This window comes from Passer montanus, unplaced genomic scaffold (genome assembly GCF_014805655.1).
Source record: "Passer montanus isolate IOZ18808 unplaced genomic scaffold, ASM1480565v1 scaffold9, whole genome shotgun sequence".
Taxonomy (NCBI): Eukaryota; Metazoa; Chordata; class Aves; order Passeriformes; family Passeridae; genus Passer; species Passer montanus.
Genome location: NW_024374367.1, coordinates 4,012,188 through 4,033,489, shown reverse-complemented (window position 1 = coordinate 4,033,489; position 21,302 = coordinate 4,012,188). Strand labels below are relative to the sequence as shown.

The window sequence follows — 21,302 nt, the reverse complement described above, 5'->3', positions numbered from 1 at the left end:
AATAAAAAAATTAAAACATTTAAGAGTTGGCTAAAATCTTATTAGATCCCTGAAAGCAGCTTCACATCAGTCACACCATTACCACATGACGTAAATAATCTGAGTACTTACAGTCTCATTTTGCTTACTAAATACTGGCATGGCAACCGTTGTCATCAACACCAATCCCTGATCATCAGCAAGCTATATTTGAAAAAGAAATACTATCTCTGAGAACTAAGGGACAATTACAAGCATGTGGTTGCATTTTTCATTTACGTTACTTCCATTTTAAATGAGATAAGGCAGTTTACCCAAATGACAGTGATGTAGTTGGACCTGCAGTCAGTGCAGCCCAGCCCAGCCCAGCCCGCTCTGAACTGACCCAGCTCTGCCCATCCCAGCCCCTCCAGTGCAGGAAAAAAGCCTCCTCCTCTCTCCCTCTGCAGGCTGCCATGGGAGAGAGAAGGGGCTGGGATGGCTGTGGAAGCAGCAGGAGCAGCAGCAAAGCAGCTGGAGCTCTGCTCCACATCCCTCCCACTGCCAGCTCTGCCTAAGCTGCCTCAGGCTGTTTTCTCCCAGCCAAGGGCAAGTGGCCATGAGCTGTGTGGGTTTTGTTCTGGTGCAGACCAAGATCTCAGCTCACACAGCAGCACAAAGGATGACAGCCAGTCAGGATCCCAGGAGTGCCTTTGCTCCAGCTGCCTTCAGAGGTGCCATGAAGCACTAGTTGATTCTTCACATCAGGTTTCAATGCATTTTTTCAGTTTACGGACCAAATAGAATTTCCCGACCTTGATTCCATTCAAGAGAAACATGCAGGGTGTTTATCGCTGTCCACAGGACAGTGAGAGTGTTCAGATCTCCTCCCTGTTCAGATCTCCTCCCTGTTCAGATGAACCTCTGTCCAGAAGCAGAGCCTGGCTGGGGAGCTCCAGACCAGCACTGCTCTGTGCTGTCCATCTTCACCAGCAATGTGTGAAAGACAACTTAAGTAGGAGGTAGAGAGTTCTTGTTCAACCCTTTCTGTCCCCAAGGACAGATATTAAAGCTAAAGAGGTTTATCCAAGATTTGAAAATGTGACAGACACAGTTATAACCTCAAGTGGAGATTTTGTAGAACACAAATTCTACTTTGCTGCACCTGTGTTCAGCCAGTTGGGTGCAGCAACAGGGACAATCATGCTGAGCAATACTGTAGGTGACAGTCATGCCCAATGGTGACTGTCTTCTTCTACCACTCTTACATCTCTATCATCCTTTCTGCACTCAAGTAGAACTTCTCATAATGTTTTTCTTTTTACAGCTTTTGAAATTTATATTTTTGCTTTGTTTGTGTTTACAAAGGTTTTCTTATAATGAAGCAATAGCAATTGGCTCCCCATATTCTCAGAAAACAATTCCTACATTATGATAAAAATTCCTTTTGAAGCATATTCCACATTAACAAATCAGACAAACAAAATCTAGAAAATTATGTGTCCTGCATCTCCCAGTCTTCTTCAGAAGGATTTTAAGTTTCTTAAACAAGTATATTTCCTGAGGCATGGCACTATCTCATGGTGAGAGAGAATGTTTGCAGACATTAGACAGGAACACAAATGGGGTTTAGAGTCAAGAAGGTTTACATCTGATAAGGAATCACCAGGGATATGAGGTGGAACGAACTTATGATCATATTTCCTTCTTGTTTTGTTTCCTTGTTAGCAAGAAGAGATAATTCTAACCCCAATATAATCTTTGCTCTATCAAGGAATAGTAAGTTATTAAACAAACAAGAAAAAAAACCAAAAACTTGGCAAAACATTGTGGGTTCAAAGGCTGCACTTGAAACTCAAATTCAGTCAAACCAATGTAGGAATTTCCACTCCTTGGCCAGAGTAGTAGAGTCAAGGACACTGACATGATTTGTGGGGAGAGGAGCCCAGGAAGTGCAAAAGCATTCTGCTGATTACAAGGTGACATTTTGGAGCACTTCAAGATTTTCTGTGATTGCCCTGGGTAGTTTTCTCTGACATCATGTTTTGGTCAAGTACCAGGACAGTATTCATTTATGAGTCTGCTCACTTTCAATATCTTACTAAAAACAATTCAATGGATAGGATAAAGCCAAGGGACTTTCAGCAGAGTTTTAGAGCATCTGAAAATCTTCACATGGAGAAAAAAAACCCCACAGTCTGGAGTTCCTGGGAATTTATGAAAGAACTGCTCATTAACTCTCAAAACTGACTATGGAAGCAGGCAAGAGTGATTGCCTGGTAATTTTGTTATCTACAAGTACCAACTAGAGCTGGCTGCTGCAATCATTTCTATAGAATTGCAACTGTATAATCCAGCCTATTTGACTTTTATTTGTTTGGCAGATGAACAGATTGCTGACCACTTCCATAAGTGGAGTCAGCAAATAACTGGATGAGCAGGGACTTGTATTTACAATGTTTTACTGAGTCACTTCTCATCATAATGGAGTTACTACCTAGTCTAAAATGATGAATGTAGGAGACAGCATCAGTGATTTGCCACAGAATTTTCTTCTACTGGAAAGACCTGGTGGTAACCATTTTAGGTGGGCAGCTACCCAAGGGCTATGGGCACCCAGTTTCACAAAATGCTTAGCAAAAAACCTACAAATCTTTGAAAGAAAATAAATCTCAAGACAGAGGAAAAAATGCCTTCCCAGGCTAATTATCTCGTGGCTATTCAGAATAAAGAAACAGAACTTGCTCTCTGAAAAAGGTACAGATCTCTAATGTTTAGTGGTAGCAATTTTGTAACTGGAGAAAAAATTCCCTTTAGAAATAGATTTAACTACAACATTTTTCCCTTTAATTCCTTGCTGTACACAAGTTACCCTCCCCAGAACAACCCTAATCAGATCTTCCCAAAAAACAAATAAAAATCATCCTCTTAGAGTTAAGCCACTTATGAGTTTAGCCTCACACCCAGCACTAACATCCACTTCAGGGCAAAGAATAAGGCAGGCTCCAGAATTAAAGCAGACACACATATACAGGAAAGAATATAAAGACTTTCTGAGGTGTTCCCATTACAGAAAGAGGAATTTGAGAAACATGTCTGAAATGTCTTCCTTGGGAGTCTATAGGCAACAAGAGTTAAAGTGGGTTGTTTAGAATTTCTGACACATCTTCCCAACCCACCCTGCCCTTCTTCCTTTGCCTGCTCTGTATAGATTTGCTTCACAGTGCGCTGTCTTCTGTGATGAATGCACTTTTCTGTGATCTCTTCTGTGTTTGTGTCCCTCTCCTGTGAACTGCACTTTTATGTGCTGATCAGAGTCATGAGGCAGGCTGGGAGCTTCAGAGAACTGGAATTTGATTTTATATGGACTAAAAGAATAAGGAATAGCTATTATTTTGGCATAGACTCAACTTATGGTCTGGGACAATATGGGAACCTGTGTCAGTGTCTTGGTTAAAGTGATGTTCCTGTGTGTGACACACAGAGTAAATGAAAAAAACCCTTATGTTGTAAAATAGATGGAGTTGGTAAATTGCTGATTCAAAAATGTTACTGAAAGTAAGTTTGCTTGTTGAGGAATGTGAGAGAGAAATTTGGAATTGCAATTAAAAAAAGATTGCAATTAACATCTAAGTGAAATTTTTTACATAGTTTTTGGAATAGAAACCAAATATACATTACAAAACAAAGACAATAACATCTCATGAGAAGGAAACAGATCCAAGGGAATGCTAAGTCAAACTGTTTACTTTATGATTATTTTGTATTCCATTAGATTCTGCTTAAATGTTATAATTTTACAAAAGTGCTAAAATCACTAGTCATGCACTTCAAGGAAACTACAGCTTTCCAAATTTTCTATTTTCTATTCCCAGTGAGAGTTAATTCAGCTCTTCAAAGTATAAGGTAAAGGATGCAGGGGATGATAAATGATCCTCCCAAAAGGCTGAAATTTGATAGCATCAAGATATGAGGAGGGCACAGCACTACTTACACAAGTTAAGGATTATACAGAAAGAGAGAAGAAAGCTGCCAGGAACTTTGGGCAATAAATATCTTTAAAACACTTCTGTATGTTGAAAATATGGCTCCATTCATGAGAGAATCATTAAAAAAATTCTTAAGTGTTCGTAAACACAACTCTCTGCTTCTGATTTGTGTGCCTAATTTATTCACTTCTACCTTTTCACTCAAGCTAAGTAGAACAAAACATCACAGCAGGAGTAGGGCAAAAGCTTTTGAATCCTGCTGTGTTTGCTCAGGAAAGCAAGTAAAGCTTCCTACTAGGAAACAAAACACCTTTTTGAACTATTAAGGAAAAATGGCTTTTGCTCTTCAGTGCATACAAAAAGCTGTTTAACATAACTGTTTCAAAGATAAAGGTCATTTTGGAAATCAAAATGAACAAATTTGGAAAGTAGTAAATTTAAGTTATTATTTTATCTTACTGCTATTTTCACAGCCCTGTGGGATAGCTACCTAAAAACATGCATAAAAGAAACATAGAGGACAAGTAAAATTCATATGAATTTGTTTCATTTGTCTGGTAGCAGTCCTTCCTTTTAGATACATTAACTCTTCCTACACATATTTTGTTCTGAAAGTAACATAACCATACTAAATCAAGGTCTCTATTGCCTGAAACTCTGGTGAATTCTGGTTGGTGTTTTTTGGCTGGTTGGGTGGGTGGTTGGTTTGATTTGGCTTTGTGGTATTTTCTGTTTTAAGTATAGTATATCTCATAAAGATATTTTCAAGACAAATATCAGGGTGCAACAGGCATATCCACCTTAAACTAATCATTATTCATTTCACCTGTTCTCCAATTCTGAATTTGCACCAGTTTGACCAAGAGCAGATAGCATAAGAATAACAGGTTTAATTGTTATTTAACTGCTGTGGACAGTTGAAAACCTAAAGGTCTTAAAAATCAATAGCTAATGACCGTAGAACACTGACTAAACACTGAAAATCTGAAGCCAAAGTGTCCCACATATAAGAGAAAACACATTTCATCAAGATGGTGAACTATTTATAATAGATATGAAATAGCAAAGGTAAACTTGAAATGCCACATTTTTCTTTCAGATCACCCAAAGATTAAAGTGAACATGTTTAGAGAGACATGACTGTTTGAAATGTTTATAGAGAAAACATTTGCAAGATGATACATAGATTCCAACAAAAATACAGTACAAGTTCAGACACCATATGGCAAAACAGTGACTAAGTCATTCATAAAGGCATGCACCAGCTCTGTGCTGCTTCCCTTCACCTTGCAGAGAGCCAGAGAGATTCTCTTGGTTTGTTCATAAACTTCCAGGCCACACTTATTAAAAGGCATATTTCTTGCCTGAAGTTATCAAAAGCCCTCGAGGATTACTTGTACCTGCCCCCCTCCCCATCCCTTTCCTTCCTTCCCACCCCTCTCTTCCTTGAACAAAATACACAGTCAATTAGACTATAGTCAGCTATAAGTGCATATAAAAATATCTGGTTTTAGTTCTGCAAATGTTTGATTGACAGGTAAAAACATTAAAAATTGGAAATTTTGGCCATTTATGAAAATCATATTTTCTAACAGCAAACTTGAGTAATTTGTACCAGAATATTGTTTAATAGCTCAGAATTGTGGCCATCAGAACAGGTAATACAGCACCACATGGCACAAGCTGACAAACAGCCTGGCTGGTTGTAATTTCTACACCAGCACATCACAGTCTGACTCTCTCTTCTTTCTGCAAACTGTTAAAGAGAAGCATTTGGCACAAATGTTTAGACAAGCAGGTGAAAATGAAAAAGCCAAAGTTAGCTAGTCTAGCCACTCGTTTTGTCCTTCTACTCTTCCAGAATGCTGTACACAAAATATTTCTTTAAACTTTTTTTTTTCAAGAAGGAAAAAAAGGCCAAAACCAACATCTTTTGGTACTATGTTCTGCAACTATCGAAGCATGAACAAGCTACACATATAGTGCAATGTCATAAAATACCATATTACCTTCAGGTTTGAAATAGAATTTTCTGAGCTCCATGAGAAGGGAAATTTCAAATACATGTAGTATCATAAAAATAAAGCCTCCCATCCTCATATTTCTTGCTTTTTAAACAAAAAAGTGGCTGAGATACATTAGTGAAGTTCTAAGTTCTGTGGGTGCCCTCACCATTCTTCAAAAGCTATTAAGTGAAAGATCACTTCACTTATAGCTTTCATTAAAAACTAAACTTTCATTGTCATCCATGAATGTTACTAACAGTGATGTCAAACTGACTAATTGCTGTGACATTTCTTATTGAAGGTGCTTTACCAAGAGCAATAAGAATGACTTGGACAAGTGAGTGTTGCAATTGCCCAGCATATTCTATTCCTTTTTATAATTTTAATACTTTTCTACCAGAAACACAAAACAACAGCTAGATTTTCTAGTTTCTGGAAGTCTTGATTATATTTGTGAAATACAAAAGGATGATGCAACAGGCATCAAGCAACTCTTAGCTCTGCCACACTGGCTGTGCTGTCCTGGCTCTGGTGACACCATATCGATGCAGAAGTGGTTTAAACGCAATAGCACATTGTATGGAAATTATGCAACCTGTTAGAGAAGTCAAATGCTGAATGTGTTCAGGGGTGTGTTGGTAGATACAGGGGGGAGCAGTGAAAGGGTACCAGCTATGCCATGGGCTCTGCAGTCACTACAGCAGACCTAGAAATGTTTCACATGGAGTAATGGAGTGGGTTGGGTTTTTTTTTTTTAATCCCTACTATTATTTCAAATTGTTGATCAAATAGCCTCCCTGTTGTTTGCAAGTTGAAGGCGATGGATGCCTGGCATGTTAAACAGCTGATAAGTTTGAAGAGCTGCTCTCAGCAGGTACCTCAGCTGGGCTCAAAGCCAGGCACCCTCCTGGGGCCAGCTCAGAGCCCCGTGACCGTGAAGAGTTTCACTGATCACCACCTGTACCGCACCCACACCACCATGGAAACGTGAAGCACTGGTGACTACTTGGAATGACTAGGATTTGATTAAAATATTTTACCTTTTGTGCCTGAGGGAGCTGGAAAACAACAAAACAGAACAAGCAATTATACATTAAATTAGTCTGAACAGCCACTTTAGCCGCTGTATTAACAAAAGCATAAACATAATATAAAACAAAGTGTAAAGGAAAGAAACTAGAGAAACTAGGTTTACATTGCCAATTCATTCAACTTATTGAGGGCTTATTAACTGACTTTATGATTTGGCAGCTTCTCTACAAGGTATGACAAAAGCACCGTGACATTTGTTGAATACTACCACACCAAGACAGGGATTGTTTTCTCATCAGATATGGTATCACACCTGAACTGTGAAGTAGTTCCATCTTCTTGTACACAAATATAATTCAACATATAGACAGTTTTAGTTTTAAATGAAACTGACATTAAGAGGAGATTATCATATTAAAGTAGAACGTTGTATCCTCCACGACAGAGGAAAGAAAAATAAAATGGGAATAGAAAGTTAGTAACTGCTTATGCAAACAGATTACAATACATGCATAATATACAATAATATATGCATAGAACAATACATTTCTGTGCTGTAAACACAAGTATGATTACATGTGCATATATGCAAATCAAATGCAAGTGTTTATGCATATATGCATATTTGTACCACACAGATGTTATCAGACAGGTGTAGCCATACCTGGTTGTGTGCACAGTATTTACTGTGAGCAACAACTCACGTATAAAGGCATTGAGAGCAGGCAGCAGACTCCATCACATATAAAAGACCTTATTTATCAAGTGTTGAAAGATGGGTTCTGTTTTCACTTCAGAAAAAAGAAAACCCATTGTAGCAAGGGAGGTCAGAAAACCAAACTGTTACAGGCACAATACAGTTTTCCCTTTTTCTGAATTCTTCTCCTCTTACTCCATACTTGTGGACAAATTCACTCACATAGCATTTTAACCTTGTGCTAAGTGTACCTCCACAGAAAATGTGTTTGTCCAACTCAAATTTTGTCTTTAAAGGCATCATCTGAACATGGAAATAAGCAGGTGAATCGATGCCAAATGCAAAAAGACCTTCAGGATCTCTAGTGAGCTTCTGACTGACCTTTTGCCCTTCCTCTGAACAAAAACAAATAGAGAAAAAGCACCAAATTTGAACACAGTCCTCTGTTAAAAGCTATTATCCACATGGTATATGTCATGAAAGACAACTGTCACATGATGTCTAATTCACAAATACTGGAGCAAGCAGCAACAATTCTCAGTTTTCACAACATAAAATGTAACAAAATCCATGGCAGGAAGAATTGCTACAAGTAAAATTCTTTCATCCTAAAACTGCAGTGATCCAATATCAAATTACAAACCATGATCACATTAAAGTATGACTTGTATGTGTTTTTAAAAAAGCCTTTTTAAAAAATAAATTACTATATTGAACACTATAAAAGGGTTGCTGCAGATATCTGAATTGTAAATGCATGACCTAAATCCTGTATAACAGGTTAGAGCAGTTTAAGGCTTTTCTGAAAGTTTGACTAGTTGTTAGTTTTTGACTTGTTAATTACTTTGACAAGTGGAAACTTTTTCATTTCACATTCAAACAAGGGGAGAAAGTTGCAATATGATTTTTTTTTTTAATTTGTCAGATACAGTCAGGTACATACAGTTTGGTCAAGTTTTGCCAAGTGAGGCAGTTACAGTCAGATGGATTGAAGTGAGGATTTCATATTAAGAACTACCACACAACTAGATGCTTCACACTTCTGAATACAAAGTGACCTCTATTGCTTTTACTTAGATTATTTTAATGAGCACATTAATAAGCATTTACAAACTAGAGTTCTTTATTATCTGCTGCTGGATTCAGTTAGTCAATCCATTTATAAGCTTTTATAAAATCAAGAACATTCCCATTCTCTGAAATATTAGTAGTCATAATGATTAAGAATAATAAAGTCAGCAGATCATGCTTTTTCCAGGGCTGGAATTCTTGACACATTTCAGCTAAGCTGAAAAATCCAGGTTCAAGATCTTTCCTCAATAAAAAACCGAACAAACAATTGAAAAAAAATTATTTGTTCCCATCAGATACATATTCATCCTATTGCTGATTTGAGACTTGGCTGTTACAAGGTCCTATATGTCAGCAATTCAGTTTATTCAGTTTTTCAATATTTTCTATGAATTCCTTTGAAATAAACTGTGGAGTTTTCTCTGACATTACCCTTCTGGGAGGCCATAGGAAACAAATAATTTTCCTAACAATAATAGTATAGTCCTCTGGTCTGACCCTTTATTGAACAGTGTAAGAGCAGCCTGTCTGTGTGTAAAAGCCAGCAGGTGCCTCTAATTGTGTGCTTTGCTTCATTCCCTGCCAGGAGGCAGCTTTGCAGCAAACTGTGTGATCTTTCCCTGGCCCTCCAGCACTGCAGGTATTTCTATTCTACCACACCCTGCTAAACTGTGCCCTTCTGATGGTTTTATTCAGCTCCAGCCACACCAAAGTACCTCCTGCTCCTATTTGTTTTCCATTAGTGTCTCCCCTCCCTCAGGTGCTTGTCCTAAACAATACAGATTACTTAGATCTGGTTTACTGCTCCTAGTCTGCCATCTGGGTAACTTTTGCTGAAGTTATTGTGGCTGGAGTGCAGGGAGGACACCTGGCCATTTGGTGGCTCCTGGTTCATCCAGGTGTGGCTCAGGAGGAGCTGTCTGAAGGAAATTGGACCTTGCTTAGGAAGAGACCTTTGCTGTACTGCCAGGTACAGCAGAGACAAGAGCCTGCAAACCTGTAAACTCCAGGGGAAACCTAAGAGAATTTTCTGATTTAAAGATTTAAAAAAGCAGATGGAAGCACCTTGACTGAACAATGCAGATTTTGCTGCAACCTAAAAAAAAAAAAATTATATTAAAGAGCAAGACAGAAGCATGGAGCATTGCAAGAACACAAGTAAAAAAGTAGATTTGTTTTCAAATTCCTTTTAACCAGAAAAAAAAAATTTCTTTACTAAACACATTTTCTTTTTCTATTTTGTATTGTAAAAAAATTACTCTCAGAAACTGGAGGCCCCCCTGAGGTTCACAATTTGCTTTATGCCAGTAAGACATGTTGAGAATTCCCTGTCTAAATTCAGGTCAACTTGGGGTCCCGTCACACAATGTAGAACAGAATAAATAACTGCAGGAGGTTTTTCAGTACTGCTGTTGCACACACTGTCATGCTTTCCACATTTGCAAATAATCTAGTATTGTTTTGAGCTCTTCATGGAAATGTGTTTGATATTACCAGGAAAAGAAAAATTAGACACTAATAATGTGGTAAAAAACCCCAAGACAGGCAAAGGGATCCACCATCAGAGACTTTGCACTATTTTTTGGATCAGATAATTGTGAGACCAATATGACTGAACCAAACAAAACCCCAGAGATCTGAAATACTGTCTTTAGAGCAGGAGGAATAAGTTACAGGAGAGTAGTTCTGAAAAGTATTTCATAAAAGGGTATGTCTTTTCACCCTTATCAAAAGAAGTTCATAAAGACTGATTTTGTAAATGATTTCATGATAATTGAAAAGAAAAAGGTTACAATATTTTAGACCTGTTTTAATAATTTATTCAAAACATTATATCTGCATGTCCTAGATTTCCAAGAAACCAAGTCTAGAAATTATAAAGAAAAACACAGTAGAATTATAGATTTATTGTTCAGTTGGATCAGATTTCAACCTTATGTTTGTTTGAAGAATAGCAAAACAATCTGCAAGAGTAAATTATAGTCAGTAGTTTCTTACTATATCAAAACCCACAGCTTCTATTACAAATGAAACAAAAATAATATATATCATTATGATATTAATGTTCCATGTCTATTTTTAATGATTTCATGGAATTATTCGTATAAAAAGTATACTATTGTAATTTATTAATGTTAAAACTTTGAAAAATAAATAAAAACTCTTATTTTACGTTCACTGACCTTATTTCCACAGTTGCCCTGCCAAGTTTTTAAAAGTCACCAGTCACATAAAAACAGCCCCACTGACTTGATTGCTCCAAAATCAGATACAATACAAATCAATAGAAAGTAATTGCAAACATGTCAGTAAATAATCAGCAAGTCTGGATATGGTTTTGATAAAACAGACATTTCTATAAATACCTTCTGAGCTGCACTAAATTTAACCTTAATGCATTGCTAAATGTATGGTGTTTCTAATGTTCATTTTCATCCCATCCCTGTCACATACTGAGTTGTTATTTGACATGAGATGTATGCCTTAGAACTTATTATTTTCAAAAATACTTTTTCAGGAAAGATATGAAGTGCTGTGGCAAACATGGAGAAAATGCAAAGCAGTTCATATGTAGCAGGTTTCCTCATTTTTTCCCATAAATAGCAAAAACTTGGGGAAAACCAGAAAGAATATTCCAATTCTCAGTTTTGAGCATAAAATGTAAACTTTCTGCTTTAAAATCTACTTATTCAATTGCTATTAGATACAATATTTAAGTATTATGATTTCGATAATTTTTCTTTTGTAATCTATGCACTTATTCCCTCCATCTAAGTACTACAGGCATCATACAAAATTATATGCACACACAGAGGAAGAAATAAAATTCAGCCTCCTACTGGGATGCTCCTGACATTAAGATTTCAGTGTAGATATTAGAAGAGTGACATTAACCTGCAGCTTACTAGGCCAGCATCTCTAAGGAAATGCACTTGATTTTTCAAGGGATTTAGCACCAAATCCTTCACTGTTCACGTAATTGTTTTACTGTGGTACCACATATTTTTCAGTAACTACAGCATTTTAGTCAAGGATAGATTGTGCTCTGCATGCAAAGTACACTCATCAGAGAAAATTTAAATGTTGCTATGGAGAAGAGAGTCATAAAACAAAGATAAAACCTACAATTCTACTTCTCCCTTTAAAAAGAGTTCCTATAGATGACAGAAAGGAAAGAATTTAGCTTCTGTGAAATATGAAAAAGAGAACACCCAGGAGCTGTAAAGGCATTGGATTGGAATTAAGAAATGGCAAAATAAAAAATTATATAGACTTAAGAACTCTGTAATAAAATGGCTCCACTCTTTGAAGATTTGATACCTTTTCTAAAATACATTAACTCCTTAATAACGCAAATGACTGAAGAATTCTTCCAGCAGTCTAGGAATCTTGTTTTTAAAATGAGAATCAGCACAAAAAAATGATCTAAACGTTCTCAACTTTTAAAGCAGTTATGAAAGTTATATCTGTCTGCATCTGCTCACTGAACTTCATGTGGAAATTAACAGAAAAAAAGCCATACTCATACATTCTGTGAGTCTGTGCCTGTGATTATTTTACTTGTGTAAACTAACTGTTCTCTTTTTAATGAATGCAAAATATTTACAGGAAAGATTATACTTACACTAATCCAATTGATTACTTTAAATGCAAAGGTTGGTTAAAACTTTATTAATAAATATTTTTTAAAGAATTATACTAATTGTACAGATAAGCCACATGACAACAAATCAAAGCAGCAATGAATTAATCAGACACATTGTTTCAAAGAAACAATGAATTAATCAGACACTTCACAAGCATTCCACACACCATGCTCAAAATTTTGGCCTCATGCTTGTGTGTAAAGGGAGCGAGTCCTATTTTCATTATTACACAAAAAACTAAATACTCCTAAGCATGAAATATTTGTCCATAGTTAATTCTGCTTATATGTGCAAACATATATCCTGTATAAACATTACTAGATTTATAATTCCCTATAGAAATTACTGATACAACTATTCTCTTGTCTACTATGTAGAAGAGATATCATTCCTAATTAAAAACTGTACAAACATTAATGCATGGAATTGGAATAATTTTTAAAATATACGCAAAGAAAACTAGTGCTTGTAAGATACACATCACTGATACTAAGTGATACAATTTACATTAACATTTGTATATCTATTGTATAGTCTTTTTATCTCTTAGAAAAAAAGAAAGGGAGGAAGAGAAGGAAGGAAAAAGGAATCAGCCTCAGAAAATAGGTGTAAATACACACACTCATTCATTTGTTCATCTCACATAAAGGCCCTTCCACATTTGGAAAAAGGGCAGGTTCTTTGACAGTCCTCCTAGAAACAAAAACATCAATCCTTGATCATAAATCCTCTTAGGAGCCAGTCACACATTCTCTTTTTCTCACAGTAAAATCAAAGGCAACCCAAGCAAGAGTCTCACACAATAACTATTAAAGTCAATGAGGATCCTGCAATGAGTTTAGTGGGGTTTTGATCTTGCACTGTATTAATTCTCACTTGCTCTACATATCAATGTAAGACCAACATCTAAAGATGAAAGAAGATCATCTTTCTGAAGATAGATGAAAGTGTGCTGATCTAATGGATGTGTAAAGCAAGCCAGAATGTCTTCTAAAAAATCAGGTTTACTAATTGTGTTTGTGATTTTTAGCATGTCATTCTGATTGTTGAAAATGGGATTGTACTCGTAGAAGGGATGTGTTGCTCTGTAGTCTGTTTTGCCATCATGCAACACAGCCTAAGAAGGGAATGGCTATAAAAACATCTATATTTGAATTATACCAAAGCATTGGTTTTCCCCCATCTTTTCATAAAGTAATACCATTTCTTGTGTGTCCTGAGCACTGCTCAGCCAGAAGCAGAGGAAGGTGTATCCAGACTAATTTTCCATTCCATTGCTCTGTCCCTCTCCCCTACTGCCACAATCTGGGCCTTTTTGGGCTCTTAGAAACCCAAGATAATTTCTGCGTTGCTGTATGGAGTTCACAACCTCACAGGAGTGAGGGTTTTTACAGTGACGAAAGATTTTTGTAACTTAGCTTTGAAAGCTGGAATTAAGCACAATTCATCCAGAGAGTTTTACCTTGTGGATCTTGCATTTAATAAAGATGAATCTTTTGCTGACATTTACATGCAAATGGCATAATTTCAAGTTCCCAGCATTTTGTACTATAATCACAAAATGCGCAATGAAGAAACAGACAGGAAGTTACTTATGTCAAGCAGTTTCCTGTAGAAGCAAACATTTTCTTATTTGCAGGGGTCACTATTTACAGGTAAGAAGACAAAAATGACCTATTATAAAGTTCACACATAATTTTATGTCAAGGATTCAGGGATAAGAACAAAAAAATTTGTATTCTGTAAAACTGACCTGATTTCAGAGGACTGACAGGTCTTATTTACAATAGTTAATTCAAGATGATTTTGCTTTCCTTTATCTTCATTTAAGCTCCTTATTGTGGCAGTTGTTAATTTTTTTTTCACTTTCTGATGAAATCAATGAACTTGTAATTGAAAAAACAATTAGCTTTATCTAATACCAGGGCAAAACAAGACACCTGCAAAACTACTGTGAAATGTTTAGCACACAACACATGGGGAAAAGTAGAAAAATAACTGATTGATTTCAAATGTCTGAAATTCACCAAACATGACTACAAAAATCAGGCATTGGGAAATAACCATCATCAATAAGGAGGATCTCAGCAATATGACTGTGTATTTAATTAATCATTCTGCTTTTGCTAACTAGAGGACTAAATTGATCTTGTAAGAAATTAATCTGTGCTGCAAAAGATTCTGGGAATATCAAAGCAAATGAAAATGGAATTGTGTTCAGAAGAGGGGAGGTTGTAATTAATGGAACTTACTCTTTCTCTTACTCAAGACAAGTCTTTCCAAAAATATTTTGAAATTAACTTTTAGATTCTTCTTTTTCATGCAAAGACAAGGCTCTAAGTGCTGGAACCAATCTTTTAGAATTAAAATATTGGACATTTTTAGAGGGAACAATCTGCTTAGCTGCCTAACAAATACATTCAGAATAATTATTGTATTTTATGGGGTGTTTTTTCTCCTCCATTAATCGCTTCTGAATGAGCAGAAATTTTGTACAGATTATGTATTTAGCTGGCACAAAACACCTTGAAGGCAATGTCAGTAAGCAATGGCCCAGAACTGCTCTGTATGGAGCAGGAGGCTGGAGGGCAGAACGAGATGGAACCATACGCTCATAAGATCATTTGTGCTGATAAACAACAGGAGATGATTTCAAAGGAAGAAGGGCTGCACAGAACTATTAGGATTATTTCATTTGCTGAGAAGAAAAAAATCCATAGATATTATAATAGTTCAAGGGCATCAGAAACCAGCAGGAAATGCAGCTTACGCACAACAATTAAATGAGAGGCTTCAAACCTTTCAAAAAACTTCATTCCCTTTCAAATTATCTTTCCTCTCATTTATCAGTTTGCCTCTGAAAGGGCAAAATACCGATGAGTCCATCTCAAGTCACATCTGAAAAAGTTCAGATGAAGCATAAAGAAAAACAAGAAAAAAAGTATGTGCAAAAACCAGTGCATAAAAATACTACATGAAGCCCAGGCAATGAGCTCAGGTAGATGTTGGAAAGTGCTGTTGTGCTTTGTCAGGGAAGAGGGAGACTCTCAGAAAAAAATCTCTATAAAAATTCTGTCCAGGTTTTATATAAAAATTTGAGAATCAAATGCCCAATGTGTATTTTGGAAATAAATTAACATTATGCTAAAATACTGTGCTCTAATAGCAAGGTTACCAGTATCTGGTTTCCAAATTAGGAACATGTGGTTTCAGGTTCACATGCCTAAGCAAAGCAGCTGATTTTATTAGCTAACAGAGAGGTACAAGATCAGAAGGCAGGTTTAAGTCTCTAACTGTTGAGACCATTATTTTTAAACTATATGATAAAACAAGTACTTTTTAAAAAAAAATCTTAGAAAAGTCTATCACATTTAATGTTGTGAAATCTCTAAGTTGGATAAGCTCCTAAACTATAAATAGATTCTTTCTTCTATAAAATTTTTCTATCATCTTGTGGGAAGGTTGGTATTACAGACATGGTTAGTGCTGCCATCATAAATGAAAAAATTACATCATCAATGCTGCATCCTGGTCACCAGCTCTGCTTTGAGAACCAGATTCTGCCTTAATACCCTTCTAATAATCATGAAGCTAATGCATCTCACCATTCTAGTTTCACACTGAAATTTTATAGCTACACTTCATTCAAACAGCCATGGAGATTTTATGGACTCTTCATACTGCAGGATGAATTAATCAGGTTCTAGAAAGGTTCACTCTGTAGAAAGAGCTACAATTCTCCTGCTGCTTTATTCTGGAAGAAGCTTTGTGCTGTTACTCTGCACATCTTGAAAGTTCAAAGCTTCTCAAAGCCCATGTGACCTGATGGCAAATAACTAAGGCTCTGATTTGTTGGAATATCACAAACCTGAGCGCATTTCTAGATGATCTAAGTCACGTTCAAACACGCAGTTTTTCATTTTTTAATGCACTGCATGTGAAATCTAAATCAATGAAACGTTTTGTCTGAAGGAAAAATTACCCATCACCTTCTCCTCCCTTTTTCATTGCGTTATCCATCCGGTCAACAAAATCTTACTCCTTCTTCACTACAAGAACTCCCAAGAAAAGGTCTCAAAATTCTTTCACCTGTCTCAGAGCTAGAGCTGTTTGCAGACACTTAGGTAGTTTTTAGACATACTAGAACCTAAAATGAGATAAATACCATCATCTTATAGTACATGGCAAAAATTTGATTAACATAAACCCCCTGATTATTGCAAAATAAGGTTCCGCTATCTCCATTTTTCTAAAATAAATTATAATATGAAAAGGACAAGGTGAAGGAGGCAAGGGAGGTGAAACTTATTTTTCCTACAAAGACAGTTTATTGTTCACTGTAACTCAAATTTCTAAGGTTTAAGTCTTTAATACAAAATGTTAGAACAGTCTCTCAGTCAACAAAAGTATAATCCAAGCACCTTAAACTAAGATTATTTTTTTTTCTTTTTTAAACTGACACAATGAATATGTGTTCTGGTTTACATCAGGGTAACTGCAGGTATATAAGAGAGATACTACTGATTTACTAGAGAGTAAAATAAAAAAAGAATAATCATCAATAAATGTAACCCATATGGAATAAAGCATATAGCTGACTTAGGTAGTTTTCTTTCACTTTTTTGGACAGTTTTATGGAATAAACCTGTCAACATAGAAATCTGAGGCCTTTATTATTGAACTTAATTTAATGAACTCAGAGTTCATTGGATGCAACAGAACGAAACAACATGAGAGAGCTCTGTAATTTGTGCTGGTTTTTCATATCAGCATACACTTCCTAATGTGTATGCTGCTGTAGTATTGATGTGCCACTGAATAAAAGGTAGTGTTAAAAAAAAAGAACCATCCAATTCTGTAAAAGAAGTGCTGAAATACAATGGCCCTGTAGAGTCCTTGTGCTAGGTCTTACTAGAGAGCCCTTGCAAATTTTAATGGTTTTCCAAGAAGTAGCAGATTTAAACTAATATTTAGGGTGAATGCATTTTCCTACCCCCAAAAACTGACATCAGGGCAGGTGAATGGCTATTATGAATGCCAGAGAAAATACTTCTGCATTCTAAACTTTCTCCTAATGGCACTGATGTTGCTGAAGATGATTTACCAACTGGATAGATCATCTTTAAACTAAAATTCCTGCTTGGAAATATCTGATCTGACAAAATACAAAGGCGTTTGGACCATGGCCAAACACCTTGTTATCAAGAAGCAAGAGCATCAATGAAAATATTCTGTTACTCCTTGTAGAACAGAGTATATTTCTGAATAATTTCTCTGCAAATTACCAACTTCTAAGAAAGTTATAATCACATAATGATTGTGATAAACACAAACTTCAATGTTTATGCTTATTGTGCATATATGACTGAGTTATATGTGAAAGCTAATTATACAAAAATAGCTATAAATAACTAAAGACTTCCATACCTGCAGAACAATAGAAAAAAGAGAATATTATTTCCTTTTATTCTCTATTCTCCTTTTTTGCACTGAATTCTGCCACTGCAGCAAAGCTCAAATAGTACCAATAATTTAATAAGCCTTTCTTATTATTGCAGGTTTTTACTCCAGCAGTGCAGATAAATTACATTTCATCTTCACTGCCCTGTTCCTTCCAGAAAGTCAAGGAATGATAAATAGGAGATCAAAGGATGGGATTTAGTATATTATACTAAATTCATTGCTTTCCTACATTGTCATTTACACTAAAAATTACGTTATGTGAAAACTAAAGACAATAACATGCCAGAAAAATATAATACAACTGGCAAAATACCTACAATTTCCTTATAATTAACTCAATTTCACTCAGAGTAAAGGCAGTAAAATAAAAGATGGGTAGTTATCAGTTGTGAATGTCTTTAAGTAATTTCCACTCAGGATAGACCTGTCCTCCTAAATGCTGGATTCACCATAGCACATAGGGATGTAGAATCAAATTCTTTCTCTAGTTAGTGTCTTGTAACTTTTTGATCTTATTTTTGTGTCACAACAAAAATTCCCTGTGAAATAAGGTGGAAATGCAAAGCATCCTCTTAGTCAAAGGCACTCTAAGTCATTGGCGGATCCCAGCTGGAAATGGTCCCAAGCTGCTCTATCTCTAGTGTGCAGGTGTCTGCAAATGGGACCAATACCCTTTTGGCATAAATACTCCTGTTAATCAAATTCAACAGCAGAGCAATGCTTTGTAATTTGTACACAGTAACTGGTGGGAGAACATCCAGCAGGTGAAACCTACTGACATTTGTAATTCCATGGATTCTTATTAAAACACATCCAATCAGTTTTCATCTCAGAAACCAGTTTCAATTATTTATCAGCAGTTCTGGCTAACCAGGGAGAACCGAGTTGACTGCAAATTACAAAACATTACACCTCTCTAGAGCAAGGGTCAAGGATGGAAAGCCTTTAACGCAGTTTCGCACAGCATTCTGCTGGAGGAGCAGGCTGCTCGTGGCTTGGAAAGGTGCACATTTGCTGGGTAAAAAACTGGTTGGATGACTGGGCCCAGAGAGTGGTGGGGAATGGAGTTACATCCAGCTGGTCAGCAGTGCTGCTCCCCTGGGATCAGTGCTAGGGCCAGTCTTGTTTAATGTCTTTATCAGTGCTCTGGGTGAGGGGATGGAGGGCACCCTCACCACATCTGCAGATGACTCCAGATTGATCTGCTGGAGGGTAGCAGGGCACTGCAGTGCTCTGGGTGAGGGGATGGAGGGCACCCTCACCACATTTGCAGATGACTCCATCTGGGAGTGTTGATCTGCTGGAAGGTAGCAGGGCTCTGCGGAGGGATCTGGACAAGCTGGATCCATGGACCAAGGCCAGTGGTGTGAGGTTCAACAAGGTTAAGATGGGTCCTGTACTTGGGCCACAATAGCCCCACAGAGCACTCCAGGCTTTGGGCAGAAGGGCTAGAAAGCTGTCTTGTGTAAAAGGACATCGGGTTGTAAGTCAAAAGCAGGTGAAGCTGAGCCCAGGTGGCCAAGAAGGCCAGTGGCATCCTGGCTGTGTCAGCAATAGTGTGGCCAGCAGGACCAGGGCAGGGATTGTCCCCCTGTGCTGGGCACTGCTGAGGCCACAGCTCCAATGCTGGGTTCAGTTTTGGGCCCCTCACTACACAAAGACTTTGGGGTGCTGGAGTGTGTCCAGAGAAGGGCAGGGGAGCTGGGCAAGGGCTGGAGCACAAGTACCTTGGGACTAGCTGGGGGTGTTCAGCCTGGAGAAAAGGAGGCTCGGGGGAACCTTATGGATCTACAGCACCTGAAAGGAGATTGTAGCCAGGTGGGGTCAGCCTCTTCTCCCAGGTGGAACAAGTGACAGGACAAGAGGAAGCAGCCTCAAATTGCACCAGTGGAGGTTTAGATTGGATATTAGGAAATATTTCTTCCTAATAGAATTCCATGAAATCAAGTTTAACCAAACACAAGCAAGAACTGCATGATTCTTGAGACCTAGAGACTTGTGTGGGAAATCTGTAAAAGTCAACACTACCATTTGAAAGACCAGTAACGAATTATTGCATTGACCTACTCTGTCTTACTGTGTTCTTTCATCCTCTGCCCTTTCTAAGCAACTAGTGATTCTTACCTATTACTTTAAATATAAATTACGTGAGGAAAGAATCATTATTTAATTCTGTAGTCATCCATCATCTACCATGGCAGGACTTTGGTGATTTATTAAAATTGGCAAGTCATGATAATAATATCAGCACTGGTCAGTGGCAAAATTGGAGTTGAAGTCAGTGATATGAAGAAGGAGAAAATCCACATTAAAACTATCAGTACAAACCAAAACCAAGAGTGACCTTAGAAAAACAGTAGAAGACAGTGTGGATAGTCACAGAATTCTGCAGGAAAGGAAGTGGAAAGAGAAGATAATTGCATTGTACAAGAACAAGTGGATATGGGTGCTGGGAAACAGTTATTTTTTGAAAAGAAATCATGATCAAGGAGGACCATTTCTTCAACTGTAATTTAGTTTAAACATCAGAATATGTAGTAAATTAAGAGGTGAAAGAAGGTTAGACAGGGGTCAAAGCACTTAAACATAGTAAAACTTACTTGTTTTCATTGGAATTATTTAAAATAATAAAAAAAACCCTAAGTACTAAAACAATCCTTTATCAAATACTGAGAATATTTCAAAAAGAGATGAGACTTTACTTTGTTTAAAGCAATATTTCTGTAGGAACTAATCTGATTCAAAATTAGATATTTAATCTCTTTCATCCAGTGATAAAAGATGAACAGAGACCAAGGTCAAACTGAAGTTACCTCATCATATAAATAATAAAATACTAGAAAAGACAATCTTTTGGTAATATATAGCTAAAAGCCAAGATGTAACACTCCTGTGATTTCCCTTCAATGGTTTAACCTAATGCTTGTCTTATTTGCACCACACTGGGAGCAGAGCTGCTTAACACCCAGCTTTGCTGTGGCATTACAGCTGCTTCCTGATGTCGCAGGAAGATAAAAATAAATTCTCTATAAAAGCCTCCAAGTGCAAAGAACTGTAAAATGCATTTAAAGACATCAAGTGCATATCTCAAAGTTTGAAGAGAACAAATTGCATTCTGCATTTCTCATGTAAATGTACCGTATGAGAAATAATTATAATAGTAATCCGATTCAATGGAAATAAAGTAGTGTAATATTTATAGTCTGTGCCAGAGTTATAATGACTGTGGGGCGAGAAGTGAAGTGTCTCAGCATGTTCCACATGTTTTTAACACTGTTTCTAAAGGCTCTGGAGGCTATTAAATTTAATGAACCCATCTGCTATGAAATAGAGGTCCAAACATAATCAGTTTTCTCAGTGCCATGTAATACAGATGGCATTCCATGTTACACGTCCCCAGCAGGAAATTTTATGTTCCTCTTTAAGTGCAGGACTTTTG

At 36.9% G+C, this 21,302-nt stretch overlaps 1 protein-coding gene across 4 annotated transcripts in view; it reads right to left on the bottom strand.

Moving 5' to 3' along the window:
• CACNA2D3 (calcium voltage-gated channel auxiliary subunit alpha2delta 3) overlaps positions 1-21,302 on the bottom strand; it is a 467,160-nt gene that overhangs the window by 107,398 nt on the left and 338,460 nt on the right. For 3 of the 4 annotated variants that reach the window (XR_005626120.1, XM_039695505.1, XM_039695503.1), the window contains exons 14-15: positions 6,994-7,011; positions 112-183 (exon numbers count right to left, since the gene is read on the bottom strand). Coding sequence is in view for 3 of the 4 variants with exons in the window: in XM_039695505.1 (XP_039551439.1) it covers positions 112-183; positions 6,994-7,011 (90 nt within the window). In the remaining variant the exon portion in view is untranslated. The remainder of the gene's footprint in view (positions 1-111; positions 184-6,993; positions 7,012-21,302) is intronic. The other variant, XM_039695504.1, reaches the window with a different exon arrangement.